At 30.7% G+C, this 21,056-nt stretch overlaps 3 protein-coding genes across 5 annotated transcripts; 2 read left to right on the forward strand and 1 right to left on the reverse strand.

Annotated features, from left to right (window-relative positions):
• Positions 1 to 388: 388 nt before the first annotated feature.
• On the reverse strand, positions 389 to 5,888 carry LOC126917166 (peptidoglycan-recognition protein LC-like). Of its 2 annotated transcripts, XM_050723761.1 has the most exons (6): positions 5,549 to 5,888; positions 5,144 to 5,379; positions 4,439 to 5,067; positions 2,705 to 3,290; positions 1,347 to 1,505; positions 389 to 1,188 (listed from the first exon to the last, which is right to left on the reverse strand). In XM_050723761.1, exons 4-6 carry the CDS (start codon positions 3,279 to 3,281, stop codon positions 671 to 673), a joined length of 1,254 nt encoding a protein of 417 aa, XP_050579718.1. In that variant the 5' UTR covers positions 3,282 to 3,290; positions 4,439 to 5,067; positions 5,144 to 5,379; positions 5,549 to 5,888; the 3' UTR covers positions 389 to 670. The 2 variants fall into 2 exon arrangements, with proteins under 2 accessions (XP_050579718.1, XP_050579712.1); XM_050723755.1 differs by having other exon boundaries at positions 4,439 to 5,379.
• Positions 5,889 to 6,788: 900 nt separating this feature from the next.
• LOC126917143 (tubulin delta chain-like) lies at positions 6,789 to 8,563 on the forward strand. The gene has a single exon (XM_050723707.1). The coding sequence runs from the start codon at positions 7,155 to 7,157 to the stop codon at positions 8,493 to 8,495; it is 1,341 nt and encodes a 446-aa protein (XP_050579664.1). The 5' UTR covers positions 6,789 to 7,154; the 3' UTR covers positions 8,496 to 8,563.
• A 1,781-nt stretch (positions 8,564 to 10,344) lies between these two features.
• LOC126917079 (mitogen-activated protein kinase kinase kinase 12) lies at positions 10,345 to 20,724 on the forward strand. Of its 2 annotated transcripts, XM_050723531.1 has the most exons (12): positions 10,345 to 10,706; positions 13,454 to 13,620; positions 15,558 to 15,832; positions 15,907 to 16,093; positions 16,159 to 16,350; positions 16,503 to 16,929; positions 17,009 to 17,235; positions 17,307 to 17,625; positions 17,703 to 18,103; positions 18,189 to 18,407; positions 18,483 to 18,678; positions 18,783 to 20,724. In XM_050723531.1, exons 2-12 carry the CDS (start codon positions 13,481 to 13,483, stop codon positions 18,900 to 18,902), a joined length of 2,703 nt encoding a protein of 900 aa, XP_050579488.1. In that variant the 5' UTR covers positions 10,345 to 10,706; positions 13,454 to 13,480; the 3' UTR covers positions 18,903 to 20,724. The 2 variants fall into 2 exon arrangements, with proteins under 2 accessions (XP_050579488.1, XP_050579496.1); XM_050723539.1 differs by lacking the exons at positions 10,345 to 10,706; positions 13,454 to 13,620 and adding an exon at positions 13,826 to 14,260.
• Positions 20,725 to 21,056: the final 332 nt, after the last annotated feature.

Consider the following 21,056-nt stretch of genomic DNA (forward strand, 5'->3'; position numbering starts at 1 on the left):
AACTTTCTCAATTAAAACATATCAAAATTGTAAATAAGACTTCACGATTTACGCCGAAGACGATTGTAACGCCCTCTGACAGTGAAGAATTAAAATTTAATTGCTATCTTAGTTTTTGGCGGTACAATCTATCTTGTATTATTTATTTAATGTAGTAATGAATTGTAGAATAAATCCCTTCAAAAATTTAGTATTTTAATATTTAGTACTATTATTTCTTTTGTATCTTTTTATGCAAATTCCTTGTTCTTACAGTATGTATTACTATTTATTTATTGTTTTCTGTAATACACTTGCAATAATCTGCATAAAAAATTATACGGATATCACCATTAACAGTGAAAAATATGACATTTCTTAAATATCTTATTCTAATCGAAAAAGATCCTTATATCACCTTTATAGTTTCATACTTTATTTAACATTTTATGAGATATATTTAAATATCTGCAGATTAATTTACAATAAATTTATATAAAATGTCATAGATCAAATTTTATCAATAAAGTAACGTACGTACTAAATTGCTACATGAAGACATAAATACAAACAGAATTTAATTGTTCGAAATCTATACAAATGTCCATCTGTATTTTGGGCAATAAGAATATATAATTGAATACATTTGAAATATCACTGATATATCTTATTGTACAAAAAGAAAGATTTTTTATGGCGATGGTGACCAATGGGGCCAAGTTTGGATGACACTGTATAATGCATCTCCTGGACTTAAAGTCCGAGAGACTTGTCGGTGTCCTAATAATTTATAATCTGGCGCAATTTTACCATTTTTAATGCCCAATTCGATAAGTTGTTGCGCAGCGTACAGTTGACTTTTAGGTGGTATTACGGTGTTGAATGTTCCGATAAAAGAAATACCTATGCTAATATTATTGAATCCAAAGGAATGAGCGCCCATAAAATCCCAACTGCGACCAACGTATACGTATCCATCGCCACCAACAAGAAAGTTATAAGCGATATCCGACCATTGTCTAGATTCTATGTGAAATGTTTGTATATATCGAACGTGAAATGTACATTCCGCTTGTGTCCTACAAAATTCAGTTACCGTATGACTAATAATCACGTACGGTACCGGAAGTTTCATCTTTGTTAAATCTGTCGTAGGTGGCTGAGCACCCCATTCATTTCGTTCAATGAAACGAACATTTTTTACTTTATCTGTAATTTAATCAATAATTTAGTTATAAACCACTCGTTTACAAGCAACAGATATATTCATTCCTCAGGCATTTTCAATTATCGTTAAATTACAAATTGATCGACAAATATAACAAAAATTAACGAAATATAATGATTAAGAAAGTTATGAATATTACCTCCGAGTCCAGAATCTGGAATTTGCGGAAAAACTACAGATGTTGTAGTAGTAGAATTGCGCGTGAGGTATACATTCGCAATGACAACGACAATTATAAGAAGCAAAGCTAGTAAACACAAAAACGCTGCGCATCGCCAGGTCCACAACCATTTTGTTACTAAAATAAAATAAAAGTATTATTAGACGAAAAAAGTCATTACATTACTAATATTATTACTAATATATTTATGATTTTAATAATATACAGATGATTTTTATAATATTTATTTTATATGCTTTAATCCTTTCTTAAAAATTTCTTACATCTGTCACCAGCGTTTTTTGTTCTAATTTCATAGCACTCACTGTTCCCGGTCAATCTATGTCAGAATAAACATATTTTTAAATAAAATAAGAATATAAAAATGCAAATACCGTGCGAATTAAAAATTGAATATTATATATATTAACATCAATTAAGATTGTATCTATTATAAGTTGCACATACCTTTTTATTCTGACATAAAAACAAATATACGACTTCGGTTTATTCATTATTTTGTTAGCGTAATGACAGGAACGATAGGATTTTAAACCCAAAGTACAGAGATGGAACTAGATCGAAGGACCTATATACTGTGTAGAAAAAATATAGTCTGCGAAATCGTTCGTAGCTGTCTCTGCTAATTCTTGGAATTCCCCCGTATTTTATCAATTTCCTAACACAGATTTTAAAATATCATTATTTCCTGTCGTTTGTATCATTCCCACTTAATAACTGTGCAATGATAAAATTGCATCATTAACGACAAGAGGTCTACGCATTTACGATAAAAGAAATTTTATTTACGCATAAAAAGTTAATCAATCCAACATTTGTAGAGAAAACATTAAAAAGGTGTTTAGTATAAGGTAAAATACAATAGACAGCAGCTTTTATTTTGGTATCATTCAGTTATATTTAAAATAAGGCTATTTCAAATAGTCAACTATCTATAAATAGTTTCCAGAAAATGAAGACAATCACGGTATCAGACACAATGCAAACGAGCGACTTTCATCCGCGCAATATTGCTGCGGTCATATGTCTGTCTCCGTTGTTCTTAGCTAAGGAAACAAAGAAAGGCATATGATTGCAACAATATCGCGGAGACAAAAGTGGCTAGTCTGCATTTAGGCTCAGTGCATTCAAAATTAATCCACCGTAAAAAATGGAGAAGATTTAGATTCAATAGCTAGCCAATGAAACTTATATGTAGCTAAACCTAATGGATTCTATTTCTGTTACGATCATTTTTACAGATTTCCATAAAAACATCCACAGAAACCTAAACACGCACAGTACCTTATCGAGGGCAGACTACTAAAAAAAATTACCGTTATGGAGATCAGGATTTTGTGATAAGATCGCAGTCGAAGCTCCTTTGGTAGCCGAAAAATTGGAGGTATTTGCATTTGATGCTTGAACATTATCGCTCTTCGCCGTATTGGGTTCCTGTATCGAAGTCGGGTTCGTGTAAACGAACTGCTTTATTGTTACTGGACCTTTATAGAAGGTTTTGTTACCAAGATGCACGTTACTCGAATTCTTCACGCGCACATCACCAAAATTCGAAACATCTGCATTTGGAAGCACCACATTCCCATCGACGGTGGTCACTTCTTGATGTTGCTTAAACACCGCCGGCACGGGTAATTCTGGTACCCAATCTCCTTCATCGATATCCGTTTCATCATCCTCACTGTCATCTTCTATGTTACTGCACTGCGTAGAGGAACTGGCAAGACTGCCATTTCCGGTGACGCTAACCACAGTATCAACAGAAGAATGCACTACCTCACCTCCACAATTTTCGTTATCGCGATTTTCAATGGAGGCGTTGCTTATTTGATTTGAATCTTTTAGATATTGATTTTCGTCCGTTTGTCGATGCTGTTGCACCAATGTCACCATACCAACACACTGCAGAAAGAAAAAGTCCGTTTAACACGTTACAAAATTTTTATGCTGACGAAAAAATGTAATTGCTTATCATACATTTTAATTGCGTTATTGTAACTATGAATGTAAGTTGTTTAAATATACAAATGAAACTATTTTCTTAATGAGGAATCTTCAACCAAGTAGTATAGCATGAATGGAGAACACGTCCGATAGATGATAAGTTCATACAATGTGATTAATAAAGAATTTGAGTTTGAAAATGAAATAAGAATAATAAAAGAGATTAGCGATAAAGACATGTATGTAATAGAATTTAATAATTCACGTTTACACTGAGATTTTATTCAGTCTTATATTTCGACCAATATATCTCAGTAACAATAAATACGCTAAGTTGCATATAATCATATACATACATTCTGACCGATCTATACTTGTAAATTCCAGAACATTAGACAATATCATTTGACAAACAGTACATGTATGCTGTAAATGACTGGATAATCTTTCACAAAATCTATTGTAGGATATTATATCCTGTGTTTTCCTAACACATTTCTATTCCTAAGACATTCATAAGACAAGGTATTCATAAGACAAGACAAGATATTCCTAAGACAAGACATAAGTAAATATTATCGTTACTCACTTGTAGAATGAATACGTATTTAGAAAGTTACTAATCTATGATCAATCATAATGGCCTACAATTTAGATAATCAAAATCATTTTTGAGGTACCGAATAACTTGAAATATTTATATTTACATTTGCTCCATTCTTTTCCATTTATTGAACAAATTTAATAACAAAACGAACAAATTATGTTATTATTCTAATTTTTCAATTTTTCAGTTAGTTATGACTAGAAAGTAATGGCTTATCGTAATATGTATTTGGAGTGGCGTTAATCGCACTAATGGGGCGAAGATCAATGTATACTATAAAATTTACGCAATCATAAAATACTAAACATAACAAAGCTAAAGAATCGGAAGATGTCAAAGGGAAAACACTTACAAGGAAAATTATAATAAGAAAGATACAGAAAATGACAAGAAGTTTTATAATAACAATAATAATTATGCAGAAAGGTTAACAATGACGAAGAATGATTAAAGTAATTTTAGTTTCAAGTATGTATCAAGTGAATCATAATGGAATTACCTCGCACAGATCATCGTTTCCATCGACCACAGTCACTTTGTCCGCGCCTCTAATTATTATTATCAGCTTCTAACATGGCGTCTTTATAGTTGAATTTTCATCGACGCTGTTCGAGAGGAAGATATCGATGAACGGAGCTCTCAAAAATTGTACGGTTTCCAAATACTTTGTGCATGCCACTCACTGTACATTTACATATGCGATACATATATATATATATATATATATATATAAAATTGATATAATTATGAAAACACGTTCATAAAGTAAATGTTAATCTTATAATGATTCTGTATTGTCGGACACTATTGCCGGTGATACCACGCGCCTCCGAAGGTCGCAGCTGGAACTTTGACACAGATAAACTCGTGTTTTCACACCCCGTAAAAATGTATGTCACATAAAAAAAAATTAGACGTAATCCGACGCGTCGAAATTCGTAAACGATTCGACTAATATTAACATCCTATCGCTTCGTTCACCGTCTTCGCTTCGTCTCACGTCGTTTCACAACTCTACGTCACTGCTTTGTGACGTTCAACGAGTTTCACGAAGGACGTGACAGTCGTTAGCACACACGGTTGGAGAAGGAAATCTTCGATACGTCACTGGCGTACATTAAAATGAAGCTAAAGGAAGATTTAAAAAGAAGCTGGTGAAATGTTCACGCCCAATTCATCATTATCAGTTAAGCAGCACTTTTACCGTTTCACGAATCTCTTTACGATAAGACACGAGGTCTCAATCAATGAAAACTAAAGCAAGCTGATTAAATAGGATTGTCCAGCGTCGGTATTATCTATCCGTGATTTGTCGTCATGACGAACTGTCGATGATTTGTCGACCAAACCGCAAAATTGTTTGCAATCCCTCTCTCCGTCTTTTTTTTTCGTCGTGTACAACTGGAAATTCTAGTCTTACATCTCGTCGAATTGTAATCACTGAAATCCAGAGTTCAACCGTGCAACTTGTTGCTAGCAATATTTATTTTTGTAAAGTTAGATACGATATGATAATAGCAATGAACTTATCCCACTGCGTTTTCCCATTTCACATTTTGTTTGCATAATAATGATGCTTGAAATCAGAGTAGTATAGATTATTACATACCTACTTTTAGATTGTACTTGTTTATTTTTTTATGAATTAACACACAAGTTCATATTATAATATTACACGCAATTTGTTATAATAATTTCCTACATAACTTTTATGTTTTTTCTTATTTGACATTTAGGTCTCGTGTTATCTAAGTAGTTAACGCTTCGATTATACATGTATACATATGTAGCATAGCAGTTGATAAAAAACACTCATGTTTTGAAGATTATCTGTCGAAATATGCAATATGTTTGCATGTTTCAAAGAATCTTTCATTATACGTAAAATTTAAATATATATATGTATAATCTTATTATTAGTTCAAGGTATTAAATAACTAAAACAAAATGTTTAAGACACGTAAGACAAACTAAATTTAGTTACATAACGTTTTACTGTAAATCTTTCTTCCGTTAAAGACATCTACATTACTGGTTTTCGTTAATGTTAAACTTTACCTTACGTTGATATCAAAACATTAATCACGTTAAATACATTAAAAACATCTTCTATAATTTTGTTAAAAAGATTTAATTATTTTACACAAGCAGAGTAATCATTATTGATTTCTTTGTGAAGTTGATTTGAATAGCATATTCTTGGAGCATTTGCGATAACCGTATATTATAAAAAAAAGAATTCATCTTTAATAAAAATAACTAATATTCAAGAGAATCACTAGTGACACATGTTCGTCTTTAGAAATAATACATTACACCTAGTAATTATAATATTGGTCGTATACTTTTCAACAGCGTCTTTATATAAAATATGGCTTAAATAATATTTAATGACATTTATTGTATGCTTATTTATTCTCATATACACGTAATATATTTTGAACTACGAAGATATTAATTTATTTATATACAATGAAAATTTTCAGTAATTTATTTTTATATCGTATACAGATATTTTCGAATATATCTTGTACTAATGTACAAAAATGTTCTATATAATATAATAATATATATACCCTTAAATATAATACGATATTTATAGTCCGTAAACAGAATGCATATGATATAAATGAAAAAGATGAATGAAGATGGCGAAAGTGCGAGAGGTAAATTTGCAAATAAGAGAAAAATAATAAATAAAATATAATAAATAAATATAATAAATAAAATAAAATATAATATTTTTAAAGACATTACAATCAATAATTTACAAACCATTATTGCTATTTTTAATAATTCCATCGCGCGTTATGATTGCGTAATCTCGCGGTGAATTATTAAACTATTTACAAATATTACCTTTGACTGATCATGTAGCAGTCCTACTTATAATCCAACTTAAATTTGTTTTTTTGTCAATGAACCTTCAAAATAACTTATGTAACCATTCGAAATGAATCTTTTTCTTAACAAGTACACATTTTCTTGATAAAAAAATGTTATACTTTGTATAAATATTAATACCTAATTTACTTTTCTTTATGACTGTTTGTATCTTATATCTTTAAATACAAATCATTTCAATCAAGTCACATTTATATCTATTTTCGTGTATTAGATACGCTTTAGTCGAATGTAACAAGCAAGATGTATTTTCCTGTTTTGATAATATAATGAACTACTTTTGTAACTTGTGTAAATGATATATTTTAATAATGTTTACCATACAATTTGGGCAATGTGGAAATCAACTAGGACATAAATTATTCTCAGAAGTATCATCTGATTTGGAATGTGCAAATACAGGTGTATCATATAAGGCTAATTATCAATATTCAGAAGACACATTTAATAAATGGTTTAATGGTATATCTAAAAGTAATGAACGTTTAGCAAGAGCAGTTCTTGTTGATACTGAGCAAAAGGTAATAAGTAAGATTTACAACGATAAAAGTAATTCATGGACATATCCAACAAAGAATGTAATTTGTCAAGCTGAAGGAGGTTGTGCAAATAATTGGGCGTTTGGTTATATGATAAAAGGATATGAATTAAGCAATGTGATATTAAATTGTGTCAGACAAGAAATTGAAAAGTTAGATCATTTTGATGGATTTCTTTTGTTATTAAGTTCTGCAGGTGGAACAGGATCTGGTATTGGAAGTTATATTACAAAACTATTGCGTAAAGAATATGGTAAAAAATCTATTGTTAACACAACAATATTACCATTTTCATTTGGAGAAGTATGTACACAAAACTATAATACATTATTAACTTTAGCAAAACTTTACAGTGAAAGTGATATCAATATTTTAATTGAGAATGAACAGATATATAATATATGTACCAATTTATTGAAGAAATCACCTACAAATTTACAAGATATGAATAAGGTTATTTCAGAAAAGCTACTAGCTGTATTTCAACCAGTAGATTGTATAAACCATAACATAAATTCATTATTATCACAGATAGCATGTCACCCTTCATATAAAATAGCAACAATCAAGAGTAGCCCACATATACCTGCAACATTCGCAAACTATGAACCTGTGTATAATTGGAATTCATATATACATCATTTAAAGCAAACGCTTAGAATATCAAACTTCAATTCACAGTTAACTAATGTTGAATTAAAAATACCATCTAATTCATTAAGCAACACCATACATCACACATATGCTTGCTCAATATCAAACATTTTGATAACTCGTGGAATAGCATCAGAACAAGATCCTATAGTAACAGACATATTTAAAGAAAAACATTTATATGCAGACTGGAATACAATCAATTGGTTCACTCATTTGCATCAAAACCGAAAATTCTTAAACCATGATAAATTTCTTGCATTGATAACCAATAATTCCCAAATTTCTTATTCTTTGGATGTACTTTTAAACAAAGCTTGGAAATCTTATGTTCATTCTGCATTTTTACATCAATATAAACAATTTGGTTTAGAAGAAGATGATTTTTTACAAGCATTCGCAGTGCTTGAAAATGTTGTAAAAGATTATAAAGAATTGGTTCCTCATGCAAAGCAATAATAAATCATAATTAGTTTTCATAATTGAAATGTAATAAATAAAAAGTTAATTATAAACTTTTTACAACATTCTTTGTGTACATAAATTTTTATTTGTACCACAAAAACAAGCTATTTTTTGTGACGAATTCAAATATTGTATACGTAGGAGTCAAAAACACGTATGGAAGGGTAACTATGACGTCACAAGAAAATCGACCAACTTGCGACGTTGTATATTGCATATTATGTAGGTATAATAGATATCTACGTCTAAAATGCAACGATGACAAAGACAAAACAAGAAATGTAGTAAAAAAAGATAAAAAGAAATTTAACATAGAGAAGACAAGACGTATTTAACAAACCGAGAATGGTTTTCAATTTAACTTGGAGAGAGTGGGAGAAAGTAAATGAGAAAATGAGCATCTTTGTACTATACATCCCTTTTATAATGTGGGAGTTAGGAATAAGTAGGAAGGTATATTCTGCGCTTGTGCGAAGGGGCGGCTGAATCCAAATGATGCAGAACGAAAAAGTTCTGACCATTTCCAAGAAATAACGAAAATATTTCCAAGAACCGTAGTCATCTATTTCCCCTCCTCTGTTCATCCAGGGAGAATCGAAAGAATAAATTTATCGAGAACGGTATTATATGGTACAGCATTACTGTTAAAATATAATGAAACTTTGAACTTTATTTGATTAACTTTAATTATAATTAAACTTTGAGAATATTGTGTAATATAATTTTTAAAACATGATTATCGATATTTAAGTATATATTAAATGAAAATTTAATAACTAATATATTTGATTATTTAACGCTTACAGATTATTTTAAGATTTAAATATTTTACATATATAAATGATGTTACATATTATTGGAAGCAATCAAATTTAAGTATTTTTTATAATTATATCAATATAGGACATTTTGAAATTTCTAAATAAAATGATCTGTTATAGTTGCCTAAGATATTTCAAGGTCTTAGTTTTAGATGCGTTATGTAAAGGTAGAAAAAAGGAAAAGAACTTATAGCGTGGGGAATACTATATAAACAACGACAGATGCACTATCCACACCGTTCTCTAGCATCAGTCAAGCGTTACAGGTACAGCTACGATTGTCAGAAACTCGTTTGCTGCCCCTTCATCGCCCCCACTGCATATCCTAACTATTGAGCACCTTTAAGATTAAGTATACCCCACTACTAATCTTTTAAATCTGGCGATAGTATGTATGTATTGCCATAAAAAAAAACAAGATTTTTGAAAATGAATTAATTACATAAATCTTGAGGCATATGTAATCAACATGGAATTTATCTATTCTTCTTTTTTCATAAAATCAAGAAGATAATGTTCCAAAGCTTTAAGTTAGCGATTTTTCATAATGTGGGGTTGAAGGAAGTAGCGTGTACAGTAGTGGCGCCATCTAACATATACAGGGCCGCATAGTTGCCTCTTCAAAAAGTATATTATTAATTGTAAGGTTATTTCTAAATAATATATCAATATCTGCTCTGTACCCTTATACTTTTAATTGTGCGACATTTATTAACAAGATCATTGAAACTACTATAACAAATGGAATATCAAAATATCATCTTATCAACATATTTTAAGATATCAACAAATTAACAGGATTCTTCGAAAGTATACATGCTTCCCTGTAAACCTGCGCACGGATACATAGAACACAGCACGTAGTAGTATTCGTGTGCGCGACTCGCATACCAAGAGGCGTGGTTTGAATAGACAGACCTGTTCGGTACTTTGTCTCCCTCTACTAGATACAGAACCCATCGTCTTTACACACTCCCACAGAAAGCAGGCGCACTCTGGTGTCGAAGCCATGGACGATGGTACGCGCCATTTTGTTTAGTGTCCGCTGGACGCGTCGTGCGTCGGGGTGTTGTGGGGTTGTTTTCATGACCGTCAACCGAGAATAAATCCGCGGCTCTTTGAGCTCGCTTACAATTCCGAGCGTACGTACTAGTGTAATCATTTGAACAGTGAAGACACGTATATATGTCTTTTGCATGATTATCGTGACGTGCAACACGAGGATACGTTTTTTGAAAGAGTCGAGGACTCTCATGCTTATAGTGTCAGACTTAGCAGTTGCAGAGACTTCGCAAATGTATGGCGCCAGATACAACTATATGGATACTTGGTAGGGGATTGCCACTGTCGTCGTTCATCGTCGGCAGATATTTTTTTTATAAAGGTAAGAAAAGAGGGGTTGCCTGAGCTTAATCAATAAAGCGTCTTCTCCATACTCTTCCTCTTCCTTTTCTCTGGTTTTTAAACACGGGAAACTTTTAGGTATCGTTGTTGTCTGAATATCCGACGCTTCATGGTTCGACGAGTTTTTCGTACCAAATGTCGTGCGCCCTGACCACGGTAGTGTCTCGCTTGTGCAAGCCGCTCGAGGAAAGTGAAAGCTCACGTTCCCGATCGTTCTGCACTGAGCACGAATCTCGTTCCGTCCGTCGCGTCGTAGTGGTGCACGTTTCGTGCGTCTCGTCTCAAACACTGAAGCGTCATTTGGCCCAAGTTGTCGACACTTTGAATCGTACTCTTATTATTTCTTCAGTAAACGCGTCCATTACTTTCGTATGAATGAGAAAAGAACGCTTTTAGAGAAAGGCGATGAATGAGAAAGGATGTTCGGTGTAAAAACAAGTTTTTCGAATTAATCCGTGCATATTAAAATAAAAGGATTTTTATCTTAAATATCAATAAGTTCGGTTTTCTTTAAGACCAGTAAAATGTTGAAAATGATGAGTACTGGTATATAAAATGAAAAACTGTCTGTTATTTATTCTTCGAATATATTACAATCTCGGAAAAAGCTTCTTTTCTTGATATACACTATATATGCAATGCACACGTGTACTTTTTGTGTTTTTGAGCCGAGTAAAGGCAATAATATCAAATATGTTTATTTTCATTATTGTCAACATTATATAAGATATTAGTATATAAAGTTATTATTAAGTTCTTGTGACATATTTCTTTTATTATATTGTACTACGTCCCTTTGAACAGGTAGATTATACTGAATTTCATTTCACTTGTGTTTAAAAAGTAAGTAGTGAATTTCATTTTCTTGAAATATTATCAAAATATCGTCTAGTTAGAACCGCATTAAAGCAATATATGTACCGATCACTGATGCTATAAACAGCATCGCGATCACTCAATTTATCGAGTGATTTCAACGCTAGGATGTGCACCAATACTATACACGTTGCTCTAATGAAATATTTAATACGTATATATAATAAACACATCGAATTTCATTTTTGATAGTAATGATGCAATATATAAACGATGAATTAAGACTATTTGATACACCTTCCGTACTAGATCATATAGCACTCATTCATTTTTTATGTAATCAATAAATTTTTTAAAAATCCTAATTTATTCTAGTGATGATCTACTTAAAACATTTCATGGATATTTTTCCACGTTATCATTTCTATCGCATACATTGCATTTCGTGCATTTCAGACAACAACAAAACTGAAATTTCTTCCACCTCCATTGAAGGATGCGGATGTGTATTCGTAAAAAGATGTTAACGAATGCAATTGGATGGAAGCATTAATATGTATTTCATCCTTTTTTCAACGTATTAACAGAATTTGTTCGTTACGTTATACGTAATAAACCATTTCTATTTCTTATCATATTTAAGTTTTCTATAAAACTCTTCTCTTTTGTTTCGCGACCTCGATATTGGAAGTATTTTTAGATTGTTCTATAAAACTTACGATGGAACTCTTCTCAATGCAACAAAGTCACGCACACGTGTATATGTAACGAAAATGTAAAGGTTTGAAGCTGACGTAATATATTCTGTTAACTTATTAAATTTGCCGCTATAACATTAGTCATGTACACATAATTTCATATTTTAATCTATTTTGTGATATACTGAATATATTATAATATAATATTAAACATCCATATCGTAATGTTCACTCATACCCTGAAATTATAGCATTCTGGTCAACAAAGCGACAAATCAGGATAGACAATGAGCACCCTACTCATTACGATTCATTCTTCCCCAACTTTACTCACGGAAATAGTCTGTTCAAGAAACGAGGGGTGCAACATGTTCACTCTTTTGGAACATCGATCTGTTAACTCTAGCAAAATTTTCAGAAACCCCTTCATTGTATCATGTGAAGGTTCCAGCTCTAGAAATATATTCTGTAAATAAAATGAACATACATTCAATCTTGAAAATAAAATTATTTGAATAATCATAAAAAACCATTAATAACGTCTTTCTTTGTATTTATTTCAAATAAATATATTTGGAAGCACGAAATATCCCTCTTTCCTCCCTCATTTCTCCCAGCAGATCTAAGTTTCGGGGGTGGTTCCTAATATATTAGACCTTACCTAGCACAGGTGCTGCGGATTAATCCAAGACACACCTACGAATGACTCACTATACAAAACTCTGTATCTTTTTTTTTTCTTCTCATAGCGCGAAAGGGTTCCGTGTTTAAACCAATATCTGATAAAGGTTTTTTGCAAAACCGGTTGGATTTTTAATTAATCCTTTTGTTTTCTGTCGCATTATTTTTGCTACAAAATAAATTAATTTTGCTAAAAATGCAAGTATGATTAGGTTTAACCTAAAGAATTTGCACAAAAAATAAAAACACGATTGTTTGGTATGTGACGGCCACATACCACGCCTCTTACTAGATCGGCATTCCATTGAACCCAGCCTCCCCATGTTATGCTAAAGGTGATTTCTTATTCGTCTTTTCTCTTTTTCCTCTGATCTTCGCTCTTGATAAAGTAACATTGCGACGAATACATTTTTTAACGATATACACTTGCATGTAACAAGCGTCAAAAATGTTCTCTTACTTAAAATAATACTAGTAAGGAAGTTTACATCCATAAATTGTATTATTTATCAAATGATAAATTATGTTACAGAATTGGAATACAAAACAATAAGCAACCATGCGTACCCCTGCCGGGACAGAGACATTGTCGCAACCTGAGATGTACAAATTTGAATCTCAGGAAACAGAAGCGTCATCGGGTGTCAATCAAGTAGTTTTATCACCTTCTCATCCGGAAGCGCACATATTCACTAACAGGTAAGAATGTAGTATTTTTACAGTGTCAAATATAAAACGAGTATTACATATAATAAATTTGAAATAACGCGCTTTGTTACATTAAATTACGCGCGTACAATTGCGCATGCGCATTCTTAATTATCTGTCATAGGTAAACCTTAAAATTTATATTTGAAATTAAGAGTAACTTAATTATCGTAAAATATAACTTTACTGCGTGATATTAATTATGATAATGTTTCAATTGTACATATGTATTTGTCTTATAAATGATATGTAGAATGATCATATACTTTTCGGTTGTCAAATTGTAATGCACTACAATTACGAACAACCACTTAATCGTAACATCGTCATGCATCATACTGTACATACACACATAAAAGCAAACGGTAAATGCGGCCCTCTGCCGGCTAACTTGTTAGTTTACGATATGTCTCGTGGTCGTATGCATCCTGTATAGTTTCATCGTATTTATATTTTGTTTATCGTGAAAACGTTCAATCAGTGGCATGGTTTTGTGACACTTTCTCTCAGTGTATGGGTCAAGCGTGTTATATCCATATGCTACGCGTGGTACGATGGTATTTACACGATTTTTCCTTCGAAAGACACAGAACGACGATGTGGTCGTTCCAAACAACGTCGGTACGAGGAGGTGAGGACGAAGGCCAAGTCGTCGGAATGCGCTTCCGATAACGGCATAACGGCACCATCGTTGACGGCTTTGATCTTGTCCCCACACTAACACATCTATAGAAACTCATATTGTCAATCTTTTCTATTTATCAGATATATTTATGTCCTAAACATAATTCCTAATCACACGACCCATGTCATTTTTATCATTTCCATTTTTCAGTTATTAAAACATGACTTTCTTACGCGATTTCAGTATCTTCGATATAAACACGAAAGAGTATTTTTAAATGATATAGCATGAGATACATAATACACAGAAGTAAAGTACATTGCAGATACTTACACTTATCGTATGATATTGCTTATAACAACTACTTGACTCACGACTTACGATCACAGCTTACTTGTTTGACAAGTGTACAAGTCATTTAAGGAAATCGATGCTCAGTGATTAAATGTTCCTATTAATTTCACTTAATTAGTTAGATTTCATGACGTTTTAACATGACGATTTTAATACATACACATGTCCATATTGATTGTGTATGTAACGAATCGTTTGTTATGACAATAAGACATGAAAATTTTATATGCCCAAATTTCTTTGTTGCGTTTTTCGAAATAACGTCACTTTTCTTTTGTTTGGAGTCTAAATTGTGAAATTTTTCAACACAGATATGTTAGGGACTTAAGTTCATTAATAATAGTTATAAAGCGAAGAAATATGATTATTGTTTGATTAAGATAATTTGATTAGTATAAATTAAATTAGTATAATAATTAATAATTAAATTAGTATAAATAATTTTATTACTAATGAGTTAGTAAAGAATTTTGTTTAAATGGTACATTTTTAAAATAATTTATATATTAACATTTTGAATAAAAATTTCATAACAATTATTTACTCTTTTAAAAAAGTTATGAGTTAGTCAGTTAGTTTATATTAGAAGCTTTATTCAAGATTAAATTAATAACTTCCAAAAACATTAATAAAGAATATTTTTACTCCTCATTATCATTTTTCCTATAGTTAATATTTCAATTCATAATATCATATATTACATTATTTTCAGTAGTTCATGATGAGAAACTCCAGTAAAAAGCAAAATTCTTGTAACTCTTGCTTGATAAAATTTCGTAACACATATTTGCTACATGTTTCATGATAGTATTTTTGCTGCACTGTAAAAAATTATATTTATCAAATAAAAATAGCAAAATGATTAAAATAATTTTGTTCTTTCATTAATATTTTAACATTTTCACATTCAGAAATTAAGTCTTTTAATGTCTTTGATTATTTATTTTAGCATGTTATGTATACAAGAAGAATTAGGTCAGTTGAGTGGAATTGCAGGAGGTCCTATTATCCCTGACCCACGTGATGCTCAATTACCTAATAACAATCATAGCAATTCAGAAAGCAATAGTAACTCTAGTGAAACTGCAACAAAATGTACTCCAGGTACTGGAACTTTAGATGCACAAAGATCAAGCTGGGTGGAAGGTATATTAGGGTGCATGCGTCCAGTTTGGACTATGCTTTCAAAAGCAGCTGTTAATGAAAAAATTAAAGGACATCAAAGTAAGTAGTTACTTTTTGTAAATTTAATATAGTCTTTATAACATTATTTATAGGATAAAATAAAATAATTTTAGCGGATGACTGGGAAATACCGTTTGAATCAATCAGTGAACTCCAATGGCTCGGATCTGGAGCACAGGGGGCAGTATTTAGTGGAAAATTAAATAAAGAAGTTGTAGCTGTAAAAAAGGTGCGAGAGCCGCGTGAAACTGATATACGGCACTTACGGAAGTTAAATCATCCGAATATTGTTCAATTTAAGTAAGTTTTTAGCTGTACTATAAATGCTATAAAAAATAATATAAATAATCTTTATATATTCTCAGAGGTGTTTGCACACAAGCACCATGTTACTGTATAATAATGGAATTTTGCCCATACGGACCATTATACGACCTCCTTAGGGCTGGAGAACCAGTTCCACCTCCTAGATTAGTATCATGGTCAAAACAAATTGCTGCTGGAATGGCCTATCTTCATGCACATAAAATTATACACAGAGATCTTAAAAGCCCAAAGTATGACATTTAATCTAATATAATTAAATTCATATGTATTTTTAGGCTCAGTAAATTTTTATTTACCTCATAAAATAAGAACATGTTTGTCTTTACTATACTTATGTACTATATTTACGTGTTTATCTTCTAAATTCTATTTACAATTTCAGTGTGTTGATAGGACAAGGAGAAGTTGTCAAAATTAGCGATTTTGGAACTAGTAGAGAATGGAATGAAATTAGTACAAGAATGAGTTTTGCCGGTACAGTTGCCTGGATGGCCCCAGAAATCATCAGAAACGAGCCTTGTTCTGAGAAAGTAGATATATGGTCGTATGGTGTGGTATTATGGGAACTCTTAAGCGGAGAAATACCTTACAAAGACGTGGATTCTTCCGCAATCATTTGGGGCGTGGGCAATAATTCTCTTCATTTACCAATCCCTGCAAGCTGCCCAGAAGGTTACAGGCTACTTGTAAAACAATGTTGGGCTGCAAAACCACGTAATAGACCTTCCTTTAAACATATTGAAATTCACCTCGGAATTGCAGCAGTTGAAGTGCTATGTACAAAACCTGATGATTACTTTAAGACACAGGTAAATTGAAAACTTAAAAATAAAAATGAAAGAAACGTATTTAAATATTAAGAGGTGTTTATAATTTTTATAATTACAGCAATCTTGGAAAAAAGAAATTAGAGATCATATGAAACAAATGCAGACAAATAGTTGCAGTAGTCCAAGATTTGAAGCTGATCTCATTCGACGACGTGAGGATGAATTAAGACATGCTCAAGATATTCGAGAACATTATGAACGTAAACTCGAACGTACTAATAATTTGTACTTAGAATTAAGCGCTGTTTTGTTGCAGTTGGAACAGCGTGAACGAGATGTAATTAAGTAAGTAATAAATTAGAAAATTAGAATAGCTAATAGTAAGTAATTATAATATATCTTATTTTCTCTCTTAGACGAGAACAACAAAGTGGGTATAAGCAATGTAAGAAGCGACTTGTACACCCCCTTATAAAGGCTCAAGAAAGACTTCATCGTAGACGTAACCCTCAATTTTCGACATCATCTACTCCAACAACTCCACCATCCCCAACAGACTGTCCACAAACTCCTATAAAAGCAACTATGTGTACCCAACTAAATGAATCTAATCAACCAGAGACAGTTTTAGTCCCTAATAATAGTTTCAAACAACGCAAATATAGGCATCGTAGAGTAGGATCTGGATGTGGTGTAAATTCTAGCCCACGATCGAGTCCTCATCGTGAAAGAAAAGTACGTATCTAACATGAGAATATGTACTTATTAATTAATAAATTAAAATATGATGCTGGATGCATATCTGTTTTCAGAGTACAGAAGTATGTGCACGTTTTGTTGATAGTCAAACACAGACAGATATAATGGATATCAATGAAACTGATTTTAATCCTGTTGGACATACAACAACAATCTCATCAACAGAAAAACTTTCTGTAAATAGTCTTAATAAACAGTCATTAAATAAACAAACACCAGAAAGTTTAAACGGAAATTCAGTTTTATCCGAAGCTCATTATAGAATGCAATCTAGTCCTTGTTCCAGTCCTGAACCTTCAAATGAAAATCGTGCAAATGGAAATGAACGTTTAAAGGACTGTAGTGATGACGATAATCTCGAAACACTTGGTCGAAAAGTTAGCGAAATTATTAATGCTAATCGTCTTATTTCTCCTATAGATAATGGAAATTGCGATGATGTGATACAACACAGGTAAAACATATTTAATATAAATATACATATATCAATATATGGACTTTAACAATAATTAAAAGTAATAAATAATTGCTCATTTCAGAGGCAAAGAAGAACCTATAAACCTGTCCGGACATTTTTGTGGAATTATTGTTAACAATACTAATACACCTCACGAACAATCAGAAATTAAAACTCGACCTTGTTCTGAAAGTATGGATACTTTATGCGATCGTGAAGATGATGCATGTGAAGAAAGTTGGTCAGATGAAGAAGGCGAAGATCCCAGTTATACGTATAATTATTCTTTAAAAAGAAGAAGGTATTTTTTCTAGAATAATGTAAAAATATGAAATTAATCTTATTCATATTTTAATTTAATGAATTTATTTTAAAGTATTGCAAGGCGACCAATTGGTCCTGGATGTAGATTAAGAAGATTTAAACATGCACCTGAACGCATAGAGAGAGTGTTAGCTTCTGATGAGGAAAATACTTCCGAATATTCACATCCTCCGTCCAGTCAATCCTCCACGTTAGAAAGTAATCCCGATATGCAAAGAGTATTTCGTAATATTCACTATTCTCATAAGGTGAGTCAAAATAATTCTTATTATTAATGTAATATTGAAAATGTATGTATTATATACAGTATAATACACAATATATTTTTACTTTTATTTCTATTTTTATTTAGAGGAAAGAAATAGATGATGTTTCTGATACATCAAGTCAATCAGAAACAGATGAAGTCAGTGAGATTACAATTGCATCTCAACCAGTAGTTGCAAACTTAAAAATAGAAAGTAGTGTGTAGATTAACAGGATTTTTATATCTCATTTACGATTGATATAAGTACCTAACAACCAGTGCATTTTTGTAGCGTATGCTCTCATCCTGTGTTAAATATTGTAGATATTTATCAATTTAAGGTATATGTTAGATATATATGTACATTAATTTTATGCATTATTTATCAATGAAATATTACATTAATATTATTAAGATACTAGACAGTTACTGAGAAAAATTTATAAAAATCACATTCTAAATCTTTATTAAAATTTAAATTACTATTTTTGAAAACTATTACAAAATTCAACAACTGAATTAATTTAATGAAATTGTTTTCTATCATTATCTATGATATGATTTATTATATGCTATAGAAAATGAACATAAATCAATAACTATTTTTTCTAAGAAAAATATAAAATATAGATTGCTGATATTTTCAACAGAATCGAAAATTTACACAAACATGTGTATAAACATGTTATATAGTATTATTTGTAAATACATGCACCTCATGCTCGCGTTTGAAAGAGAAAAAATCATTACTTAAAATTCATTCCATTATGTTTTACATTTTTTTTATAGTTCCTTTTAGTACATGTAGAATTCTCAACTAATCAATTATGAATTTATTATCAATTATGTGTTGCATTTATTTCATATTATTAATAAAAAATATTCAGTTAGACTCAAATCAATCATTCCTACGATGAATGCAAAATCAGTTATTGATAATTGCATTCACTTGTACGTATAGATGAAATTCACCATAATGTAGAAATCAATTTTAAAAATCAATAAACTCATATATTATTTGGTAGTTTACAAAGAGTTATTGTATATAAATACAATAAAATAAAAATAAATATTGCATTAGAAAAACATACTTTTGAAAGTAATTTAGAAAATATGTAATGGAATGACAATTACTAAATAAATTTTAAAACATAAGTGCCTGTGGCAATTTTCATAAAGTACACCAAATAGTGATTATTAAAATAAAATAACAAAATCTAATTAATGTGCAATAAGCAGCAATTAAGCTTGCAACTGAAAATAGGATCACATCAGTACAATAATTTTTCGATTCAATAAATATTCTGCTATTCTGATAAAGTCAAATTATAAATAACATGAGGTATTGCTTGAGGGCTATTTTACTGTAACAAAGTCATTAAATATTTTTGATGCATTAAAACTTTTACCAATAATCTTACTACAGATTTCATTAATGTACTGTATGTAATAAATTTTATTGTTTCATTTTTCAATTAATAAATGAATACAATCTAATTTAATGACTATGTTAGAAAACTAGTGTAAGTAGTATTATGATATAGTCAAAACAATGCAGGTTGTCTGAGTTTCAAACTGAAACTCAATAATAGTGTTGGACTGTATGTAAAAGTCATATACTCATTCTCTCAAATTAATAACAATAAATATCGTAATTACACATGCAAAACTAAACGACATTGTTAAGTCAATTGTCCAAAGTACTGTCTGCATCCATCTATTGTACCTGCTTTGAAACTCAAATTGCCTTAATGACAATTACTATACTATTGTAAATATAGACAATACAACGTAAACTTAAGAAAATAGTAGCTAAGGTATGATATAACATTTTCATGTGCTCATTTGGACGAAGTAATTAATAAGATATATAAAGATGTACTTTATGATAATCATACATATTGTATCTATTATATTTATGCGAGTAGTTGCATAAATTGTTCCTTCTTGTGCAGTGGCAGCTAAACTGACTAGTTCTATTATTCTTTAATAATAGAAGCAGTACACAAAATTTGTGTTATAAACAAATAAAGTTGATTTACAATAATTGGTATATGCAATTTAATTACAAACCTTAATAACATTGTAAACTTATTAGATAACTTGATTTTGTTAAAATAAAACTATTTTTATATAAATTATAAAGTATTAATTATTTATATATGCATTAACATTTGAAAACAAAATATATACATATGATCTGAAATCTTTATTTAAGTAAAAAGCAAATATTGTAAAGAAAAATGATGGTATGTGGTAGTATGTTACTTTACATGTAAGTATATATATATTAACTTATTAAAATACAATAAATATTTGCACAGCCTATTTTTAACAACAAAGTATACATATTATTATGATAGAAAAACCTTACTAGCA

The sequence above is a fragment of the Bombus affinis genome, chromosome 1, assembly GCF_024516045.1.
Source record: "Bombus affinis isolate iyBomAffi1 chromosome 1, iyBomAffi1.2, whole genome shotgun sequence".
In the NCBI taxonomy this organism is placed as follows: Eukaryota; Metazoa; Arthropoda; class Insecta; order Hymenoptera; family Apidae; genus Bombus; species Bombus affinis.